Source organism: Desmodus rotundus, chromosome 5 (assembly GCF_022682495.2).
Source record: "Desmodus rotundus isolate HL8 chromosome 5, HLdesRot8A.1, whole genome shotgun sequence".
NCBI lineage: Eukaryota > Metazoa > Chordata > Mammalia > Chiroptera > Phyllostomidae > Desmodus > Desmodus rotundus.
Genome location: NC_071391.1, coordinates 60,168,850 through 60,191,425, shown reverse-complemented (window position 1 = coordinate 60,191,425; position 22,576 = coordinate 60,168,850). Strand labels below are relative to the sequence as shown.

The 22,576-nt window shown below is 36.8% G+C and overlaps 1 protein-coding gene and 1 pseudogene across 7 annotated transcripts in view; one reads left to right on the top strand and one right to left on the bottom strand.

Annotated features, from left to right (window-relative positions):
• Positions 1-22,576, top strand: part of NOX4 (NADPH oxidase 4) — a 168,117-nt gene that overhangs the window by 91,452 nt on the left and 54,089 nt on the right. For all 7 annotated transcript variants that reach the window (XM_053925250.1, XM_053925246.1, XM_053925249.2 and 4 more), the window contains one exon: positions 7,632-7,692. In XM_053925250.1, coding sequence (XP_053781225.1) covers positions 7,632-7,692 — 61 coding nt within the window. The remainder of the gene's footprint in view (positions 1-7,631; positions 7,693-22,576) is intronic.
• LOC112315969 (hsc70-interacting protein pseudogene) lies at positions 294-1,359 on the bottom strand (annotated as a pseudogene).

The window sequence follows — 22,576 nt, the reverse complement described above, 5'->3', positions numbered from 1 at the left end:
AAAATGTAGGGTTTAGAACACCCTTTTAATTTGTTTTTAAATATTTTTAAGATTTAAAAGTGTTTAAACTTTATAATTCCTAGTAGGAAAACATTATGTGAAAGAATACTGTAATGGCAAACTGCTGTAAAATGTTACAGCTGCATTTGGGGCAGAGGGGGAGGGACTCTTTTCAATGACCCCAGCTTTCTTCATGAGAAGGCCAGAGGTACACTGGTTTGTATTATTGTGACATCCATTGGGTGATCCAAGTTGCTCTTCCTTCAGCAAGGGCTTCATCTGTCAGAAGGATATTATGCTTGACCTCCAGATTTGGCTGACAATTTACTGATTAGATTCATAACTTTTAGGTTGCTCTGATATTGTGACATATTTGCTGGGTTCTGAGCCACATCCTGGAAGGCCACCATAACTTCCGGACCCTACATGGCTGCAAGAACCTCTGGATCACTGAGATTTCATTGAGCCCAGGCATTCCTGCCATTCCAGGCATTCCTCCAGGAAAATTATCAGGCATTCCTCCAGGAAAGCCACCTGGAAAAGAGCCATACTGAGATCCAGATTGCCGTCTGGTTTCTTCTTCCCTCTGGAATCTCTTACGTTCTTCCCGAGCCTTCTTAACCCTTTCCATTCTTTCTTTGTTCTCTTGCTCTTCATGTTTCTGCTCATACTTTCTCTGATGTTCTGCAATTTTCTGGGCCCTTGGTTGAACTTCTTTCAGCATTGCATTAGCATTTCACCATAATCCAATTTATATGCAAGGGCAAGACCACGGGCTGTTTTTTTCCAATGGCCCAGAAGTCTGTGTGCTCTCCCTCACCATTTGTGAAGTTGAACTGAATCAGGATTTATTTCAATAGCTCTGTCACAGTCTTGGATGGCAGTATTTGGCTTCTGTAATTTGATGAAGACTCTGGCTTTATTGGCATACGGAATGGCCAAGGGAGGATTCAGCTTGATGGCATCTGCGAACAAGTCACTGGCTTTCTGTAGTTCACCATCATTTAGGGCATCCATGGCTGCCACTTTTTTATCATTTGCCTGATCCATCATCTCCTCAGTTATCTCTGCATTTTCATCTCCCATTTCTTGAGGGGCACCAGTACCTGCTTCAATCACACCCTCATTGTCGATTTCTGCAGCTTTCTTCACTTGACGGTTCATCTATCTTCACGTTTTCCTCCACCTTCCTAATATCTGTTTTTTCTTCCTTATTTTCTTTTGATTTGCTTTTATGAGTAGCAGGTGGTATTTTACCTTCCATGCTCTCTACGTACTCCCTGAGGAAGCGCATTTCCTCAGATCCTACCTATACATTTTCACAAAGGCCTGAAACTTGCTCACTTTGCAGGGAACCATGGCCAGGAAGTGGTAGGAGGTGGCAGGCATGGCTAAATTTGATTACCTGGCGAGACTCTGTGGAAAGGGCTGTAGGGTTTTCCTATGTACACTATTATGTCATCTGTGAATAAGGACAGTTTTACTTCCTCCTTTCCAATTTGGATGACTTTTATTTATTTTTCTTGTCTAATAGCTGTGGCTAGGACTTCCAGTACTGTGTTGAATAAGAGTGGTTCCCTTAAGGGTTCCTTTTAAATAAAAACAAAGTAATTTTCCATATGTTATTCCCACTAAAAATTGTGTACATACCCCATTTTTGTCAAAGATACTAATCCCTACTAATTTAGTGCCTAAGAGGTTCTTTCATAAACTTTTAAAATATTATATTGTTTAATTCTTACTATACTCATATTCCTATGAGACATGCATTATTATCTCTATATTGTGTAGAAAATAATGTGTCTGTAAGGTATTAAATAAAGTTACACCATTAGTGGCACAAGTGACATACCGACACAGATGTGCCTGGCTGAAAGCGTGTTGTTAGCTATCCTCTGCTGCCTCTCTCTTGCCTCGCCACTTGTCAATGTTCAGAGCATTCATATTTCTAAAACTCCTATTGTTTTGGACATACTTGTTGTTGGAATCAGACAACAAAAAAGAATTACCATTTTGGAGAGAACTTTACTGAAATTATAAAAAGGTAAGTTTCAGGAGGAATATGCACTTGAAAGTTTTGGATTGTCTGCACTACTAAGCTCTTCAAATACTGTGGAGAGTTAAATTTTCCTGCTAGAAAAACTAATACTTACTTTCATGTACTGTGATAGGATAAGGAGATATCAAATCTATAAAATATGCAATAATCACAAATTTAGTAGTTTGAATTTTAGCTCACTTTTTTAAAATGGAGATTAAGTTTTTAAAACTGAAAATTAAAAAATAACCAGAAAAGATATAGAACAGAGGCACTGTGGTAATTTTCACAATTTCAGTCCAGGTAAAGCTGTTTTGAGTATTGATTTAATCAGATACCCAAAGGTTGCAGTTTTAATTACTTAAGGTGCTTTGGCATTTTTATACTTGACATTGATTTTCCAACACAAGGACAACATGATAATTTGGTGGGTTTTACTAGGAAGTTGTGATTGTTTTCTGCTATTGCACTTGCATTCTCCTAGGGCAGAACCAGCAGGCATGTGTCTGACAAGACTGAGAGAGGTAGAAGGGAGATAGGAGATGGTATTAGGCTATGGATTTTGGAACTCCATAAAATTGGGATTGGAGGTCTGGATCTTCCACTTACTAGTACTATATCCTTGGACAAGATAATTAATATACCTTTGGTTTGCTTCTTTATAAAATGTGGGTGATAATAATAACTTCTTTATGGAGTTACTGTGAATATGAGTTAAAAAGATATAGTCAAGTGCTAATCGTGGTGCATGGCATATAGTAAGTTCTCCGTAGGTCAGAAGTTGTTATCCACCACCTCATCCACATTTCACCTTTCAAAATTTGTTGACATCTCTCCATTGTTATCACTTCCTGCGTTACCTTAGGTATTGTGCTTTCTATTTTTATTTGTTATGATTGTTGTTTCAGATGGTGAATGTAGACCCAAGACAGGATTAAACTGAGTTTTTTGGCCTCATTCTGCTTCATGCAGTAACTGACTAAGCTCTGGCCACAGACTTGTTTAGAAACAGCCATTTGGGGGACAGATGATTTATTTGCCTTTTGTGGTTTACTAGCCATTAGGATGAATGATGGACTTTTATTGGCTCAAAACCTGGGTAGAATTTTACATGTTGTTCTTCAGGTTTTAGTGGATCTTTAAAAGTGTTTTGCAGCTATGCTCTGTATTACCAAAGTTTGGATTTTTCTACCAAAACAAATCTTCTATTAAAGTATGCCCCAACTAATTTAGATGTATAAATCTGATACGATTTTAAAGAGCCAAACTTAAGAAAGCATGAAACCTACTGCTTATGACAAACTGTAGCTTCTCTTAGTATTTAACTGAGATAGACATTAATTATGCTCATTAAGATTTTTCATGAGTTCTCAATTAAAGAAATAATGCAGAATCTACTTTTTAAGTGGTAGTAATTGTTTGAAGTTTACACAAATATTTCTATATCCTTTCCTCATTATTTTAATTCAGAAGTACACATGTGCTTTCCTGACATCTGTGTTCTGAGTTGTGTGATTCATTATTTTTAAGCTTGGATAACCTAATTTCACATATTTTTCCATGAGTCAGAGGCAAGTCTAGCTGCTAGTTTATTATTGTCTGTACTTCTACATAGCATGCCTTCACTTGCCATCATTTTCCTGCTTTGTGTTTTTAATCTCTCAACCAGTCACTTTGGGAATAGTCTTTCCAGTTTTCAATGAAAACCAGACAAGAATGGCTGTGAATCTCTTCAAGACTGGGAACATTTTTGTTATTATTTATTTAATTTCATGGGTTTAAATATAAGCAGGAAATCTGCATCAGTGGTTTGAATCTTGGGCCTTGTGCTCATCTATCTAATTTTTGAAAATTGCTTTTCTCTAGGGTTTCACAAATCTTTTGCTTAGACAGCTTCGAAACTCAGCTGGGAGAGATGACAGATTAGCAAGGCAATAAATGTCTTAACTATAGACCAGGCACAGTGGTGGAAATTCACACAGAAGGTCACTAATGTTCATAAAATATAACAGGACATCTGAATTCTCTGAAAGTTAAACATCATCTAATTGCTCTAGCTTGGCTTTTTTCCAGGGAAAAAGAAAATATTTCTTCAGCTCATAAGGGGGACCTGAGTAATAGATAGGAAGTTAAATCAGTCAGTGTTTTCAGAGTGAACCTGCTGTTTAGTATTAAACTTGAGTTATTCAATTGGTATTTCTGGATGCCTCTTTTTCACTAGGTATCAAAGAGAAAATGATGGATAAAAGCCCTTTCTTGACTCACATCTCCTTCCAGCCTCTCCCCTGTTTTTCAGTTCTTCAGTTTGTTTCCTCTTGTTCTCTCTTAAATCTACCAACTTTTGCCCACAGCTAAAACATTTCCAAGGTCAACATGACCATGTTGTTGCTACGTCCAGTGTTCCTTTCTCATCCTCAGTGGGTTTGACATCTCAGGAGCATCTGGCTCATCTGATGATCACTTGCTTTATCAACACGTGTTGTTCATTTTGCTTCCAGGACTTCCACTTACCTGGTTTTCCTCCTAATTTTCTGGCTCTTTTAAAAATATTTTGCTGTTCCTTGTCATCCCCATAACCTCTAAATATCAGAACACTCCAAGAAATGTTGACACTCCAGTGTCCACTTCTTGTCAAGAAGTGGACACTGGAGTGTTCAGATATGTTTCTCTAAGTAAACTCATTTCTCTGGTGATCCTATTCAGTCTTATTGATGCATCTGTGTGCTATTATCTCCCAAATTTATATTTCCAGCTCAGCCCCCAACTCTGAAATTCAAGGTTGTATATTCTATTATCTGTCAGAAACTTCTACTTGGATGTCTAAAATAAATTGTGAGTTAACATGACTAAAATTGAGCTCTTAATCTTCAGCCTTCCAAGCCTATTCCACCCATAGCCTTCCCCCTCTTAAGGTAGTGCCAACTCCATTATCCAAGTTACTCAGGCTGAAAACCTGGACCTCAAACTTGACTTGTATCACTAAAAAAAATACAGTTGACAATCTGTCCACAAAAATTCTTGGCTGTCCTTTCAAAATATGTCCAAAATTTTCACAGCACCTAGCCTGGTCTGACCCACTACCATCTGGGTAGTCTCCTAATTGGTCTCCCTCTGTCTGCCTTTACTCACCTATCAGTTAATCTCAAGAAGCCGTCAGGATGATTATTTTAAGATGCAAATCAGATCACATCATTTCTCTGTTTAAAAACCTAGCAGTTTCCACCCTTATTTATGTTTGATATATTTTGACTTGCATCTGTGAGTGTATGTGGGTAAGGAAGAGGAGACGTCAGAGGTCAGTGTAGCTGGAATACACTAAGAAAAAGGAAAGATGATAGGAGATAATGTCAGGGAAAATCTGAGGAGTCAGATTATGGTGCTTTGGCTTTTACTTTGAGTGAGGATGGAGCCATGGGAGGGTTCTGGGTTGAGTAATGACACGTCCAGCTTGCTTTTCTCATCGGATCACTCTGACTGCTTTGTTAATATTAGATGAAGAGAAGCAGGGAGACCAGTTAGGAAGCTCATCCAGTTGAGGTATGGTGATGGCTTGTCCCTGAGTGGAGCTGGTAAGAAGTGTCAGATTCTTGACATATTTTAAAGTTAGAGTTAACCAGGATTCCTTGATAGACTAGGTATGGAATATGAAATAAATAGAAGGATACAGCTTATTGTCAAAGTTTTTGGTCTGAGCACCTGGAGCCACATTAGCTGAGATTGGGAAGGCTTGTATGGGCAGACCAGGCTCTGATGAGAATATTTAGAGCTCAGTTTTGGGTGGCAAATGTGAGATGGCACTTAGTGTGCTTTAAATATATTTACTGAGCTAATGAATGACATCTCAGCTCTAATTTTTCACTGTACTGGTTATTTCTACATCTAGAGCCTTTTTGCTTCACCTCTGCTTATCTTTGGGTTTGTGGAGGATGCTTGGAGTGAGATGAATCTGGGGGTCAGATTATTCCATATACAGACATGAGCATTTCTTCTTTTTAAATCATGACCCAAACCCAGCTTCTTTCATTTATCTCTGAGACCTAAGATTTCTCATTGTTTGGAGGGAAAGATGGGCTAGCTTCTCAAGACGATGCTCTTTTTAAAGGTAGAGTAGTAAATAGGGAAGTGAAGGGACAGGAAGTGAAGGGATAGTTGACCCATGTTGGTTTAGGTGGATTATTAGAGTGAGTCAAAGGGAAACATGGAATACAAAGTTGGAAAGAGTTTGGAACAGATGTGGTTTGCCATAGATTATAGGAATGAAAGTATGTGGGTGTTTTTCCATAGGGGGGCACAAAAGGTTGATTAATAGGAGATTACTGTGATCAGACACTTTCTTTGATAAGATTATTTAAAAAGACTTGGAAGTTGATTGAATGCTGGCAGAAAGAGAAATACCTGATCTTATTCTGAGATTTGAGTCTCTGTTCCGATAAGGATATACAGGTTCCATGTGCAGACATAGGAGAATGAGAAGGAGAATATAATTTAGGAAGGAAGATAACAGCGATTTTAGATATATTACATTTAGAGTGAATTTGTGATGGAAATGTCTAGCTGGAATAGAAAATGTGAAACTAGATCTTTGGAAAAGGAAGCTAAAAATAAAGTTCTGACAATAATGATTAAAGAACATAATGTTCTTTGATCATTTTCACTGGTTTAATAAATTTAAAAGCAAACACTTTGTGGCTTTTAAATTTATTTTCCATGTTGAGTAAATCCTTGTGCACTGACATCATTTTCACATTTAGTTCCCAAATGTAAGATAATTACATAATATCTGTTTATATTTTTGTGGAACTGTTACAAATTCATTAGTCTTTTAAGCACATTAAGATCTCAACACCAAACTGAACAGCTGATTTGAAGGAAACGTTACATTTTCTCCACGATAGCAAAGTCCACATTCCCTCAGATCTGTTTTGACAAATTCTGCCACTTTATTTTCTCATCCTTAAACTAGGTGTTGTGTATTCTGGTGCTTATATTAAGGTCAGCATGAGCCAAACTCCATTCTCTTCATCTAGGAAACTTACATGAGACTAGAAAAAGACTCAACAATGTTTCAATGTTTACTTTTAAATTTAACATTTAAAATGATAAGCATTACAAAAGCTAATAATAAATTTCTTAGATGTGTATAAAGTGAGTGTTCACTTTCTGTCTTCATTTTTCTTTTTCTTGGAATTTGTTAGGATATGAAGTATATAATATCTGTAGAGAAAAAGACACTGAAATTATTAGTCTACATGTCTGCCTTTTAGTTAAAGTCTTTGGCCTTTTAAATATTTTAACTCAAAAGATATTTAAGCAAGATTTGTAGTTAGATGTAATATACTAGCAGTTTGAGACTGTGTTATATTGTTTTTTATAAATACTTATGAGCTTTCAGAGAAATGTGTATTGTACTATTGACTAGTCGATGTTGCTTTTTTTCTTTTACTAATGAGGATCGACATAAAAAGTTTTAGTCCACTGCTTTCTATTTTATATTTGGGGGATTTACTGTGAGAATAAAAATTGTAATTCAGTAATACTTGGTAATACATAATTATTATTCAGAATTGATCCTAGTATTTAATTATTTTTTCAGTGTCCTACTGAAACCAAAGCAACATTTGGGGTCCACCTTAAAATAGTAGGAGACTGGACAGGTATGTAGAACATAGAGTTTTAAGATTCATGCTTTGAAAATAATGGATCATACAATAATGTGTTTAAACAGTGGAATTTCCAGCATGTATAGAAATGTATATATGTTCTCACAGCATTGTTTCCTTTCTTTACTTGCACAGTGTTGACATTTATGTTTTCTTCTTATAAGATGGAATTCTTATTCCAGCTTCAGGATTGGAATGTGTTGTATATTAGTAACTTTTTTTCAAATCTTTACAGCAGCTTTATTTGTAATAGCCAAAAACTAGATACAATCCAAATATCCACTAATAGCTGAGTGGCTAAAAAAACAATTGTAGTATATTCATATAATTAAATAATACAAATGAACAAACTATTGACATATGTAACAAAAGGATTATCTCAAAATAGCCATGGTTAACGAAAAAAAAGCAAGTCCCACTCCCCAGAAAGTATATTACATAAAATTCTGGAAAACCTAGTAATTTTTAATAATGTATTATTCGCTGTGTTTGCAAACCCTAGATTTCCACTTGCTTGTCAGATATGCTGGCAATGGTGGTGACACTGAACTACCTTGTTTCTAGACAACATGAGTTTAAAATTGTGGTCGGTTTTACTCTCAAATAATTGACACTTGGGATTGATATCACACAGGTCTTCCAGCTCTTGCATGACCTCTCCTGTGGTGTTATCCACTCCACTCCATCCCTGGGATAGTGGTCATTTTTTATAGCAGGTCTATGGGCGATGATATTTCACTCATTTATTCAATAAGTGCTTTTTTATTATCTGAGAGGTTGGTTATATTAAGAATACTGAGTAAATAAAGGAAATGTTATTCATTCTTATATTCCCTTGACTGTTTGGGTTGGTTACTCAGAGGAAAGGATGCAGGCATAAGCACGAATGCAGATGTAAATAAAGATACCTTGTAACTGAGTGCTAGACTAGGAGTTGGTTTGTTAAAACTACAGGGAATAAGAAAATGTAGTCTAGAGCTACGAGACAAGCTTCACAGAGAAGAGAGAAATTGAGCTGAACCTTGAAAATCAGAGAAATGGGGGAAGAAGTAGGTATTTAAGCCTAATTCACAGCATTGTTAAATATCAGGGAAGATAATGATTAAACCATATTTAAGAAGGGTAAGTCAATCAGCTTTGCAGAAGCAAAGATTTTGTTCTAGGGAGTAGTATAGAAAAGCCTTTTAGGGTCAGCTTGGTGAAAAGCTTGAGTGCCTAGACGAGATAATTAAACTAACTTAGAGAATGCTGGGGAACCTTTAAAGAATTTGCAGCGTCATAATGAAAATAGCATTAGTAACTTGCTAGTTGGAGCAGTTAGAAACAAGGGAAGACCTGGTGCTGGAAGGCAGAGGGGAGTCATTGGAAGAGAGGGGATACAAACTGGGAAGTGGAAGGAATGGGTTTGTAAGCACAAGTTGAAAAGTTAGCGTTAAGGAACCTGAATAAAGGACACTTGGCCAAAACCAAAAGGGGTAGGAATGAGGGTGGGAGGTGGGGATGGGTAAGGCAGTGGGGGGCGGGGGCTGGAGGGGGAAGTGGAGACAACTGTACTTGAACAACAATACAAATAAGTTAGCATTGAAAAGGAGGAAATAGTTTTTTGTAAAATAAGAAAGGACAAAACATTGTATAATAAGAAAAACATTCTAGGAAGAAGAACAGTTGAAAGAGCTTATATCATTCAGTTAAAAAATAATACTATAAAATTCTTTATCGATAGGGCAGCTGGCTTAGAATTGGAAATTTGAAGAAAATGGAGAAAATATGCAACATAGAATTACATGGGCAAACAATGAAATTAATCAGATGATCTATAAGCTGTAATGACTTATTTGGACTCATGAAGAAACAGGCTTAAATAGAGATTGTTCGTTTAATAGCATTCAAATGAGCTCATGGTAGAACATTGTTCGAAAAACGCTGGCGAAGTATGGGAACAGTAATTCCCAGGACAAGTACTTGATGCAGTCACAGTTGTTTTGCACCCTTTGACAAATAGTGAGTGAAGTTCTTCTCTGGTTCATATTTCAATGTAGTAAGGACTGACTTCAGTAATGAATGATAATTGATAGACTTCTGCATCTGAAGGAAAACAAGCACAATAAAGATAAAATTTAATTCATCAGTGTAAGCAGAGACCTCATGAGGGTTTATTACTATTGTTACTGAGTTTCTTCATACTTATTTTCTATTGTCAGTAGCTCATTAAAATGAATTCTCATCATTGATTTTAATCTCTATTAGGATTACTTAATAATTTTAATTTTATGTACTATGCCATTGAGGGAGAAACAAGATAATTCTATTCAGATTCAGTTCCAGTCAGATGCTTTTTAACTAACAGAGACCTTCTTAGTTGTTAACTTTTAAGTATTTGTTGATTTGGGAAAAATATCAAGCATTCATGCAGAGAATTCCTAATATGTGTGCCACTATCTGATAGTTTAGTTCAGAAGAAAAGAGAGAGGACCCAAACAAATACAATCAGAAATGAAAGAGGAGAAGTAATAATAGACACCCCAGAAATACAAAGGATTGTAAGAAATTAGTATGAACAAATATTCCAAGAAACTGGACAACCTGGGCAAAATGGATAAATCTCTAGAGACATACAATCTTCCAAAACTGAGGAAGAATAAGAAAACCTGAATAGACCAATAACAACTAGTGAAATTGAAGCAGTAATCAAAAACACTCCCAGCACACAAAAGCCCTGGGCCAGATGACGTCATAAGAGAATTTTACCAATCACTCGAAGAAGAACTGACACCTGTCCTTCTCAAACTATTCCAAAAAATTCAAGAAGAGGGAAGACTTCAAAACTCTTTCCATGAAGCCTAATTCCAAAACCAGGTAAAGAAACAACAAAGAAAAGTTTACAGACCACAGATGCTAAAATCCTCAACAAATGATTAGCAAACTGAATCCAGCAATACTTTAAAAAGATCATAGATCTAGTGGGATTTATTCCAGGGATGCAAGGATGGTACAATATCTATAAATCGATAAATGTGATACACCACATAAACAAAATGAAAGATAAAAGCCACATGATCATATCAATAGATGCAGAAAAAAGCATTTGATAAAATCCAACACCCATTTATGATAAAAACACTCAGCAAAATGGGAACAGAGGGAGCATACCTCAACATAATAAAGGCCACATATTAAAAACCTACTGCCAACACTACACTCAATGCACAAAGACTAAAAATATTTCCCTTAAGATGAGGAACAAGATGGGTGTCCACTTTCATCACTCTTATTCAACATAGTACTGAAGGTCCTAGCCATAGCGATCAGACAAGAAGGAGAAATAAAAGACATCTAAACTGGAAAAGAGGAAGTAAAACTGTCATTCTCAGATGACATGATATTATACATAGGAAACCCTATAGGCTCCACCAAAAAACTGTTCCACCTAGTAAGTGGATTCAGCGAAGTAGCAGGATACAATGTCAGTGCTCAGAAATTGATGGCATTTATGTACACCAATAATGAACTGTCCGAAAGAGAAACTAAGAAAACAATCCTATTTACATTGCAACAACAATAAAATGTACCTAGGAATAAATTTAACCAAGGACGTAAAACACCTGTACTAAGAAAACTATAGGACAATGGAGAAAAAAATTGAGGAAGATATAAAAAATTGTTTAGCTGTCTTAAAACAATGGAATTACCATTATGGAAGGAAAAATGGGAACATTGCTCCCGAGATCAAGGGTCATTGGTTTTTATTCTGAAAGAATTGCTTAAAACTCAGTATTAAGGGCAGTGGTTGTAGGAAATACCAAAGAAGTACTTAAATTTTAATGTCAGAGTTTTACTTTTTAAAACTGACTTTGAGATATTTAACAGTGACTTTTTCTTCCCTGAAGTGTGTTCTGCCTGGGCAGAACAAGTTTAAGGCCAACACATGCATAGTTTTTCTTAATCAACTACACCCAGCTGTGCAATGTCCACGAAGCTCATGAAGCAGCGATATATCACGGCATCAAAGTTTTGTATTTGTTGTCTAGCTTTTATCTTACCCAGGCCCCTAGCAGCATCTCTTAAATGTGTGAAAGCTTATTATAGATTAGAAGACTCTTCAAACCCCTTAAACCAGGGGGCCCCAACCCCAAGGCCATGGACCCAGCCTGGGAGCAGCCGCAAATACAGATTATCCTGAGCAGCGAAGTGTGACTGTACAGAGGCCATAATAAATCAATTGCTTGCAGACTCATATCAAAACCCTATCAGTGAGTGGCAAGTGACATTTAAGCTGCATCTGGTGGCAGGCTTTAAGTCAGAATCTGACGCTTAATGGGTTGGCGCATGGCCCGCCCATTATTTTATTCACCACTGCTGTCTGTGCCTCTTTCCTGCAATGTGCACTTGTCTCAGTGACAGTTTTGCTAAACCCACATGCTAATCCTAGCCAAAATCAGTGAAAAACAAACACTACTGGAGAGCTTCTTTGAAAAGGGGGGAAGACCCAATGACGAGACAACAGAAGACTGTAACACTGCCAACAAAAGGAAAGCTGCATTTAAAGAAAATTCCAAGGGCCCTACTTAAATTACAGGTTCACTGCAACAGGTGATTCATATTCTGCCAGCCCGCTTTGTGTAGTAAGTGGTGACGGGCAATCCAACGAAGCCATGAAACCTTCAAAACCGCTTTTCCACACAGAGCCCAAGCACCCTGCATTAAAACACAAGCCCTCGAAACTTTTCAAAAGAAAAAAATGTGAGCACTGAGATAAGCATGAAGTGTGTTGCTTATCTGACCGTAAGCAACACGCTTCGGTTGTCACTGTCTCCCGTCACCCCCAGATGGGACCGTCTAGTTGCGGGAAAACAAGCTCAGGGCTTCCACCGACTCTGCATTATGGGGAGTTGTATAATTATTTCCTTATGTATTACAATGTAATAATAGTAGAAATAAAGTGCACAATGAATGCAATATGCTTGAGTCATCCTGAAACCACCCCTCTGGGCCCTCCCTCCTCCCCCTCGGTCTGTGGAAAAATTGTTTTCCATGAAACCAGTCCGTGGTGCCAAAAAGTTTGGGGGGCCGTTGTCTTAAACAGTTCAGGTTTTTCATTGAAATGATGGTGGTAGAAGGGGTGGAGTGAATTACCCAAGTAGATTTCTCTTTGAGATGAATTAGTATTTTGTTGTTCTTTTAGAAACAGTCAAGCTTTCCAGTTTCAAAGATATGTGCGCAGATTGCCTGTTGTTTCGATCTAACTGTTCAGAATATCTTGTTACTTTCTTTATTAGATATCATTATTTTGAATAATGTCTGAAATAATGTTACGCCATTGATTATTTTAGTGGTGTAAATATCAGCTTACTCTAGAGAGGTTTGAGTTGTATTATAAAAGCATCACATACCAAATAACCATGTGTAATTAATTTAAAATCTCTGTCATTTTTCCATTTAATAATTAGTGTATTATCAATAAATGGACAAAAATGCTACAAAGGGCTTATAACAGCTTTTTCTTGAATCTTGGGTATCAATTTCCATAACGGCTCTTGGAAAATCTTGCTACATTCAGAAGTTACGGTTAACTTTGGTGATTCAAAGTGGGAATACAGGGCCACATAATATCATGGATTTGCCTTGATCACATGGTACATTTATATTTACAGGAAAAAGAATTTTTAATAGAGAATTAGCTAAAAAGTGGGATAACTTTTGGTATCCATTTAATTCAATGTCATCTGTTAGCTAGGCATGTCTCATTACTTTATCTAACTAATTGTTCATGAAAAGATTAAAAGAGAGTATGTGATGTATTTAAAGTGTTTTTTCCCCCATTTGGGGGAATTCTTTGAAAGTCGAATGATGACCACACTATATAATAATAATGTTGTTATTTTATAAGGACAGCATATTAGAAAAGTTATGGCATCTGCTTTTATACTGTTTATGTCTGTGAGTGGATTTTTATTGCTGAAAAAAGCAAAAATATAAAAGTACTCCTATTAAATACTGAGCTGAGGTTTTTTTTCCAAGTACATGCCAAAAGAGGAGATCCAAATTATGTTTGAGCATACTGACTTCTTTGAGGAACATAAAATTGTGTTTCGATATATCAAACATCATGGGTTTTATTTATTTATCTTTAAAATTTATTTATTTTTAAAATTTTTATTGTTATTCAATTACAGCTGTCTGCATTTTTCTCCCCACCCCAGCCAAACCCACCTCCCTCCCCCACCTCCACCCTCCCCCTTGATTTTGTCCATGTGTCCTTTATTGGAGCTGCTGTAAACCCCTCTCCCCACCATCCCCTCCCCACTCCCCTCTGGCTTTTAAATAATTCTTGTTCACACAGTACAACTTTGGTCTAAACCCATAATAAACACAAATTATCAATTGCTACATCTACAAAAAGTGACTAGAAATACTGTTTTCCTTTTTTTTTTTCCTTATGATGAGCAGATTATAATGGTTAGACATTTGTGGAAGATAACACTTAAACTATTTTTTATCTTGCCTGATAATTAAGTATTTAATATACCTACTATGTGCCAGATTCTACACCAGACTCTGGAGATTGACTAAAACCAAACAGGTCTCTGCTCTCTTAGAGACTGTATTTTAGTCAGTAGAGACCTCCAATAAACAAAAAGAACAGATCAATAAATAGTGTGTTAGATAGTGATAAGTACTACGAAGAACAATAAAGAAAGGTGAGGGAGTAAGAGTGATGAAGGGTGTAGTGCTCTCTTACATAGGGTGTCTCGTTACAGACTTTTTTTACAGACTTACAGCCATGTAAGTGGGTGAGGAGATGAGTCAGGTGGATTTCAGAAGGAAGTGTGTTTGGGCTAAGGAAATAATAAGTGCAAAGCTCGATTGTGGTCTTTTTTAGCTTTTCCTTTTTTATTTAAAATTAAATTTTTTATTTAAAGATTTTTAAATTTTAATTTTACTTTTTAGTTTTTATTATTACTTTGGATATTCCAGGGATAGCAGGGAGGCCAGCTGAGCTGGAATACAGGCATTGAGGGAGATAGTAGTAGGACATGAGATCAGAGAGGCAAGTTGGGTATCGGATGCTAGAGGAGGACTTGGGCTTTTAATCTGATTAATGTAAAAGGTGTGGTATTGAAGTCTACATCTGAATGATTATTCATTTTTTTAAATATGTATTTCCTGGTGGTTAATGGGTTGAGGTGGGTTGTTGTGTTTTTTTTTTTAAGACTGAATTTAGGAAGAAGGCGGAAAAGGTGAGAAATCTGAACATTGTAGAAAATAGGTCGAACTTTTTTGGTTGGGTGGGTGGGAGAGATGTACCATCATTTTGGAGATGCTTCAGTGGTGGTTCTATTAATGGGTCTGGTAGCCTCACCTGCACCCTATGTCCTACTAGTCCCTGTGGAGGGTCGTAGCTTGTTGCTACTCTCTGGATTTCTTCACCACCTTCTTTGACTTGGCTTCTCAGTTCTGCCCACACTTGGGTCATTAGTTCCCCGTATTAAATTTCTTTCATTTCAAATATGTAGATTCATTTCTGGTTTGGCTGGATCCAGACTATTATAGGAGGTCAGCAGGAGAGAGCACTAAATCCAGAGGAGTAATATATATGGAAAATAGGGGGAAGTATAAATTCCCTGAAGCAGTCAAATGTTTGTATTCAGGGACTAGTAATAAAAGCAGTCAGAACTGAGTAAGGAGAAACGTTGTAGGGAATAAAGTCTGAGAAATGCTCATGGACCAGATATGGTGGATACTTGCAGACTTCATTTTTATTATAAATGTTATGAAAAATCTTTGGAGGGCTTCAATTATGGTGTTAACCACATTTGATTAGGGTCTGGCTACTATGTAGAGAATATGATGGGAGTGGGCAAGGGTAGGAATTAAGAGATAAGTAATGAGAGAACCTCTAGCTGATGTCTAAACAAGAAAAAATTCTGGTTATACAAAGGATAATAATCATTGGGTTATGAGAAGTGAAAGAATTTTAAGGGCGTATCTGACTGGGTTTTTTTCGACACGTTGGAGGCTGGATATAAGGAAAGTTAGGAATCAAAGATAAAGGTGAGATAAAGAACATTGTAACATATTGCGGGAGAGGGCAAGAGTTAACATTCAAAGTCCAGTCTCCTACATGTTGCATTTGAGATGCTTCTTAGCCTGTCTAGAAGTGAAGTTGAATAGGTATTTGCATATGTGAGTTCAGAGGTCAGGGAGAGGTCTATGTTAGGGATCTAAACCTGGAATCATTAGTATTTTCATGGATTTAAAGTCTTGAAGCTGGATAGGATCATCATCTAGGGCAGTAATTCTCAACCATGTGAGTTCTAACACCTTGCTTCATAACATTTTATATGCCCACTTTACATTCTTAAGATATAATTTACAGATGTTATATATACAAATATGTTATAAAAATGAACATATTATGCTAACCTTTTTATTAGGGAGTTATTAACATAATTTATAGTAAATGATTTACATTCAATATTTTACTTTTCAAGTATGACTACCCTGGAAGTCATAAATATCTGACTTGCACCCACGTGCAGAATGATCATGGATACGAGAGTTGTAAATACAGGCTCCCAATGTAATTGAAATACTATGAGCACTGTGATCTTTATGATGCGATGTTCCAAAGTGGTGAACATCTTTCGGTTAAGTTCTAGACACAACAGAGTACAATATTATTGCAATTCACAGGGTGTTTGCAACCCTGGAAATTTCAGTGCATGCTTAAGTCACATAAAAACTTTCCAGTTTTTAATAATTATTTTTGTTTACATTAATGTCCAGCAAGTCATTTGAGAAGAATGCGAGAAGTGAGACAAGTCCTGTCATGCAGTATTCTCCACAGCATTTTAGGGTATATAATATCTCTGACTCCTTCTCCCTAAACTTTAGTAACTTCTGATTATCCTTGTGAGAACCAGGTTTTCTCTGCAAGTTCTCAAAACTGGCCCTAAGAAGTGGTGTTGTCTCACCGAGCGCAACCAATTTAAGAAATGTGTATAGATAGAGAGTGGAACAGAGGACTGAGCCCTGGGACATTTTGACATATAGAGGTCAGCAGAGGTGACTTAGAAGGAGTGGTCACTGGAGTAAGAGGAGGACCAGGAAAGCCTGAGTCCTGGACACCACAGGACAGTGCTTCACAAAAGGGGGACTGATCTGTTGAAACAAATGCTGCTGAGAAGTCGAGGAAAATGAAGGCTCAATTAATGACCTTAGGAGATGTGTTTTTAATGGAGGTTGAGAACAAAGCCTGACTGCAGTAGGTTCGAGAAATAATGATAGTAAGAGAAGTGGAGATGGTTAGTATAGACACATCCAGTGGGATGTTGGGGCTAGCTCCTATGAACTTGCTGGGTCATTGAGGGCTTCTTTGCCAACTCTATGTCCAGGGAAGGCAAGTTTGACAGCTGTAAATCATTTATAATATGAGCATTTATCCTATAGAAATTGATAAACACCATAAAGTAGGGATTAAACATTTTTTGAAGACCTAGCTGTTAAATATTTGCCAAAACCCCAATGGACAAATTCAAGGAGTTTCTGTGTAAAATTACACAAAGAAGTAGGGCAGTTGCTGAAGGGAGGAGGGTATAGAGACCAGGCAGATATAGGTTCAGAGCACATATAACATAAATGTATGTCTATGTATTTGTATATATATTTATGATATCCACATATATATTTAATAACAGGTTTATGTGCTTTGGGGGATAATATGAATAATAGAATGAAGTAGAAAGGAGAACATTGATGTTGCTGAAGGGATAAAGGGTGTAATTACAGGAGCAGTCCACGAGTGCCTCCTACTGGGTTCCATAAGGGCTGGATTCCAATGTGCAGTCGGAGGGCCTGCCTTCAGGTGAGGCGGCTGGGCAGTCCACGCTGTGTAAGGGGGTGGGGGGGAGACAGCGAGATGGACACAGAGCATGGCTACCGACTGGTGGGCAGACATTGCGTGAGAGGAATGGGATTTCTCTTCTTCTGTTTTCTGGATCATACACATAATAAGGTCATCACTGGGATGGAGGATGGGGGAAGGTGTACTGAATTTTGAGGAGAAGAAAGAAGGTGTAATGTACCATTTGCAATAGTAAGTTGATGAGTGAAGCGTGGTGGCCCTCCTGAGTTGTGCCGAGAGGTCTACTGGGTGAAGTGGTTCAAAATTTAAAGTGAGACAAACCAAAATAATTGTGATTTTTTTTCTCCCCAGGCATGGTCCACTTCTTTAGATTAGCAATTAAGCAGGTGGGGAGTTAGATTTAATCAACAGTGGTCTACTCCTGATTAAATTCACTATAGTTGTCGTCTCCAATCCATTCTCTGCACTGTAGCCATAGAAACTTCAAAGCATGAATCAAATCTCACTGTCTCTCTCTCTCCTTTTTTTCTTCAAACACTTTAGTAGCTTCCCATTTCTCTTAGAATAAAGACATGAAAGTCCTTATGATAGCCTGGGGTGGGGGCCTCCCTGCTCTAGCTCTGTCCAACTTCTTGTCTGCACAGCATCGACACTGGCCTTTCGATTCCTTTTGTTGTGCTTGCTTCCTCCCACCCTGTATGTATCCTGATCCATGTGTTCACATTGTTCTCCATCGCCCCTGCCCACGCCTACCCTCATATATACCTAGTATCTTTAAAGCACAGCTCAGCAGTTACTTCATCTGAGAAGCCTCTCTGACACCTCAGTTTTTCTACATGGTGTCATTTCTTATATGTGCTGCCATCACTATCTTCTTTCCTTAAAAGCACTTATCTCCATTGGTAACTATACATTCAAAGTGTGAACACTGGTGTCACAAATTTCCTAAATAGACTATACACATTGTCACTGTAGGAACCTCTATCTCTTTTTGCTTACCATTGTGCTCGAGCATATTAAAAGGATTTAAAAGGGTTGTTCATAGTAAATGTAAATATTTATTAAGGAAAGGAATAAAGCAGGGGAGGGAGGGAGGAAGGAAGAAGAGAAGAAGGAACGGAGGAAGGGAGGGAGGGAGAGAGAGAGAGAGAGAGAGAAAGGAAGCAGACATATCCTCTGCTGCATGAAAACTTACAAGTTAGTGGGGCAGTGGTCAGATACGTAAACAAATGTAATACTGTGCCCACCAAAATGGAGGATGCCGTTGCTTCTGTGAGGGAGATTTGGGAGGCTTTCTAGGTCCAACTATGTTTTAATGATAGATAAGATTTGTTCAGGGGGGAGACTATTCCAGGGAGAATGTCTCAGAGGGTGAACTGTCATGAGATGCCAGGAAAATGTTGAGGTGTTGGAAGGCCAGACTGGAGTGGTATCCAGAGGTCGTGTCATGGAGGAGCTTGTAGGAATTGCTAAGAAGCTTAGTCTTTTCTCCTAAAGATACTGAAGGATGAAAAATGGAAGGGTTTTAAACCAAAAATGCAATTAAATTTGTGCTTTACAGGGGTGGCCCAAAGCAGATTTATGGTTGTTCATATGGAAAAAGACACACAGGTTATGATTATTACAATAGCTTTATTAACTCGAAAGAATGTCACAAGGCACTTATTACAAGCTTGTGTCTAAGTTCACCGTACCATTGTGACGTTCATATGAACGACTGTAAACCTACTTTGGCACACCCCTATATTTCAGTCACCCTGATGCTATCACCCAGATTGGAAAGGAAAAGACCAGGTTAGAGGCCGAGATGCCAACTTAAAGATTGGTCATAGTGTCAAGGAAGCTGAAGAGAAAAAAGTCCTGTGGAGGGAATGGTGTCCAGTGGAATAGGACCACCCAATAATTTTGTGAAGGGAATTACTGCTAACCTTAGAAAGACCATCTTATTGGGAAGATGCAGGGGAGAAGTTTGGGATTGTATAGACAGACTGCTTTGAGTTACTGAGTAAATTGGAGACCAATAAGTAGAGAGAGTTAATAAAAAGAAGCACCTGGCAAATGGGCCTATTTCTGAAGCCATCCTGTTTCTAAAGTCCCCCAGAACTCTGAGAGTGATTGAATTCATACTCATCTGGCCTGTGATTAGCAGTGGAAGATGAGTTAACAAATACACAGACAATTACTTGTATATCCATTTAGGTAGATCTGGTCAGAATGAGGATTAATATATTAGATCTTCAAGTATATATTATCTGTATAATGAAACACTATATAAAATTCTAGCCTTTTGTGAATGTGAAAATCATTACATACAATTAATTAGTTTATTTGATGTAATTTAACATAACTTACTAGCAATAAATCATTCAATAAATATGAGCTGGTGTTAAATTCCATATTTAGTAGCCTCAAACATCAAGGAAATTTTTCTGTCAGGGAAATTAGAAACTTATCTCACACTTTAATGGCCATATGTTCTCATGAAAGAGAATAAATTGTTTTCTCCTTGGTTTCTCAGTTAATGAATATGAAACCTATGCTATCATTTTTTAGAAGATGACAGCTCATTTAAAACCCCACTGAAAATATACAGACTGCTTAGCAAGTTATTGGCATTCACTACTCATAAAGTTTTATTTTAGGTCAGTTATTTTACAAGTCCCCAAAAAGGGAAAATACAACATTTTGGTTTTCTGGCCAAAAAAATTGTTACTTTTTATTTTTGAAAACAAGCAGATTATATAATTTCTGGACCTGGAAGTAGAGTTATTATAGCAAAGTGGTTTGTTTGCACAGATTGTTATGTTTTCATTAAGATTTGTTCTGTTCCTAAGAGAAGTTTGGATTCTCTATTATCTATTATTTTGTTTTATTTTAATACATGATGTGAAGGAAACTAAGAATACTGAGGAATTTTCTTGGTACCATAATTTGTGAGGCAATGTCAAAAGTATGACAGTAATGGGGTATGTGGCCAAGAAGGTATACGTCATTCTGCCCAGTCATTCTAGTGGTAATAGACTAAATGATTTCAAAGAAGCCGGGAAGGCAAGCGTTCGGTCATTATCGTTATCATGAGGATCATTTTTAAGTACTCATTTGTTTGATGCACTTACTAAGTACTTTTGAAAGGAAGCTAAATTAATATAGTGCCTGTTTTCTAAACAAAGGGTAATTTTTAAAGCACAATTGTGACTTGGTAGATTATAACGAAGCAGAAAGTGTTCTTTGCTGTCATCCAAATGAACGCGCCAAAGACATTACACATCTTAATACCAAAGGAACGTACTTATCTTTTGTGGATTCCAAGGCAATTGAGTAAGGGAACTTGGGGAGCAGTATCTAGCAAAAATGCTACTGTTCTTAGTATGATTTGTGAACTTTTAGAAAGGAGGAGGGTGGGATTTTAGAAACATATATAACTAGAATGGGAAAACTTAAACTCTTTTATAAAATGAGATTTTGAGAAAATTTGGAGATGGCAATTGAATAATGGACATGGCATGCTAGGGAACCCCAAGAAATGTACCTAGAATGTATTGAGTAGAATAGTTAGTGAAGTCGGTGAGGAAGAGCTGAAATGGGGTGTGGCAGTGTGAGGGAGAACTTGAGCATAGAAGGTTTTGTTGTTGTTGTTGGCACTGTGTTGGGAAACTAATAAAATATCGGGGTGCTATTATGCACATAATTCACATAATTATGAGGGAAGAAAAAGGAGAGATAAAACTTTGCATGCTCCATTGTTTTCAGTGACTCCATTGTTTCAATGGAAACTGTTTTCAGATTCCATTGCTTAACAGGAAGCTATGTCTCCAGTTGGAGCAAATAAGAAAAGGTGTTTTGAATGTGGGAGAGTACTTAAGAAATAGTCAAGTGATTTGTCATCCTTTCTTCCCCATCTTCTCATTTGTGACATTGTCCTCTGACTTTCCACTTTCACCATAACAGAGCAAATCTTTTGTTGATGCTGGAATGGTGGACTGTTCAGTGGTGGTTTTGAGTAGTGTGTCTTCCCTGGTTGAGACACAGTTTTCCACCATAGGTTTCAAAGTTGGCAGTGAGGATAGTGGGAAACGCAACCATGGTCAAGACCCAAACCCAGTGGAAGTGGGAAATTACTTTTTCTCTTTCTTTCTTTCATTCCTTTTATTTTTTTAGATTTTTGGAATCCATTTACATGAATAAATATTCCTATTCCTGCAGTGTTTTTCCAAATTATCTTTTAAAAAGAAGTTTTTAACTGTATTTATTACACATGATATTTGTTCATTTAACTAGAGAGGTTGGCTTTTACAATGTAAACCTCTAATGAAATTTTCCTAAGCCTATCAAATGCATTCATTTGATGTTTATCTTTTCCATATTAAGAAGTCACAGAAAAAAATTGATATAACTTTAGTGAGTACTGAGAATCAAGCAATATGAAGAAAATGAATGACTTTTTTGAGGAACAGGATAGTTAGAGTGATATGCTTTGATTCTACATTTAATGTCTGGATGTGGTAAAACTGTTAATTCTAAAAATAAGTTATAGGCTTAATACAATTTAACTGAAAATAAAAAATATTAATGCTTATTTGAAAAAAGAAGAAAATAATTAAAAATAAATAACAAGAAAATCTAGAAAATCTTGAATAACTAGATAGGACTGGTTCTGTTAAAATGCATTATAAAGTGAAATAAAATTTACAAACAAGCTAAGAATTTACAAGGCTAAATAATGTGCCAAGAAACATGAACATTTTAAAATAATGCCAAAAATAAAAAGGGAATTGAACAAAAATATATAGAAGTCATCTATTAATGTATTCCATATATAGAGAGCTACTTCAATTCAAAGAGAAGTAAGCTGAGAAAAGAAATGGATAAACTTTGTGAACAGAGTGAATTGTACTAGTATTCAAATAAATGTCAATTAGAATAACTATATAGTATATTGCACCTATCAGTTAACAGAGATTTTCTATGTTGATAATATCCATGGTTGGTGAAGATGCAAAATACTGACATTTT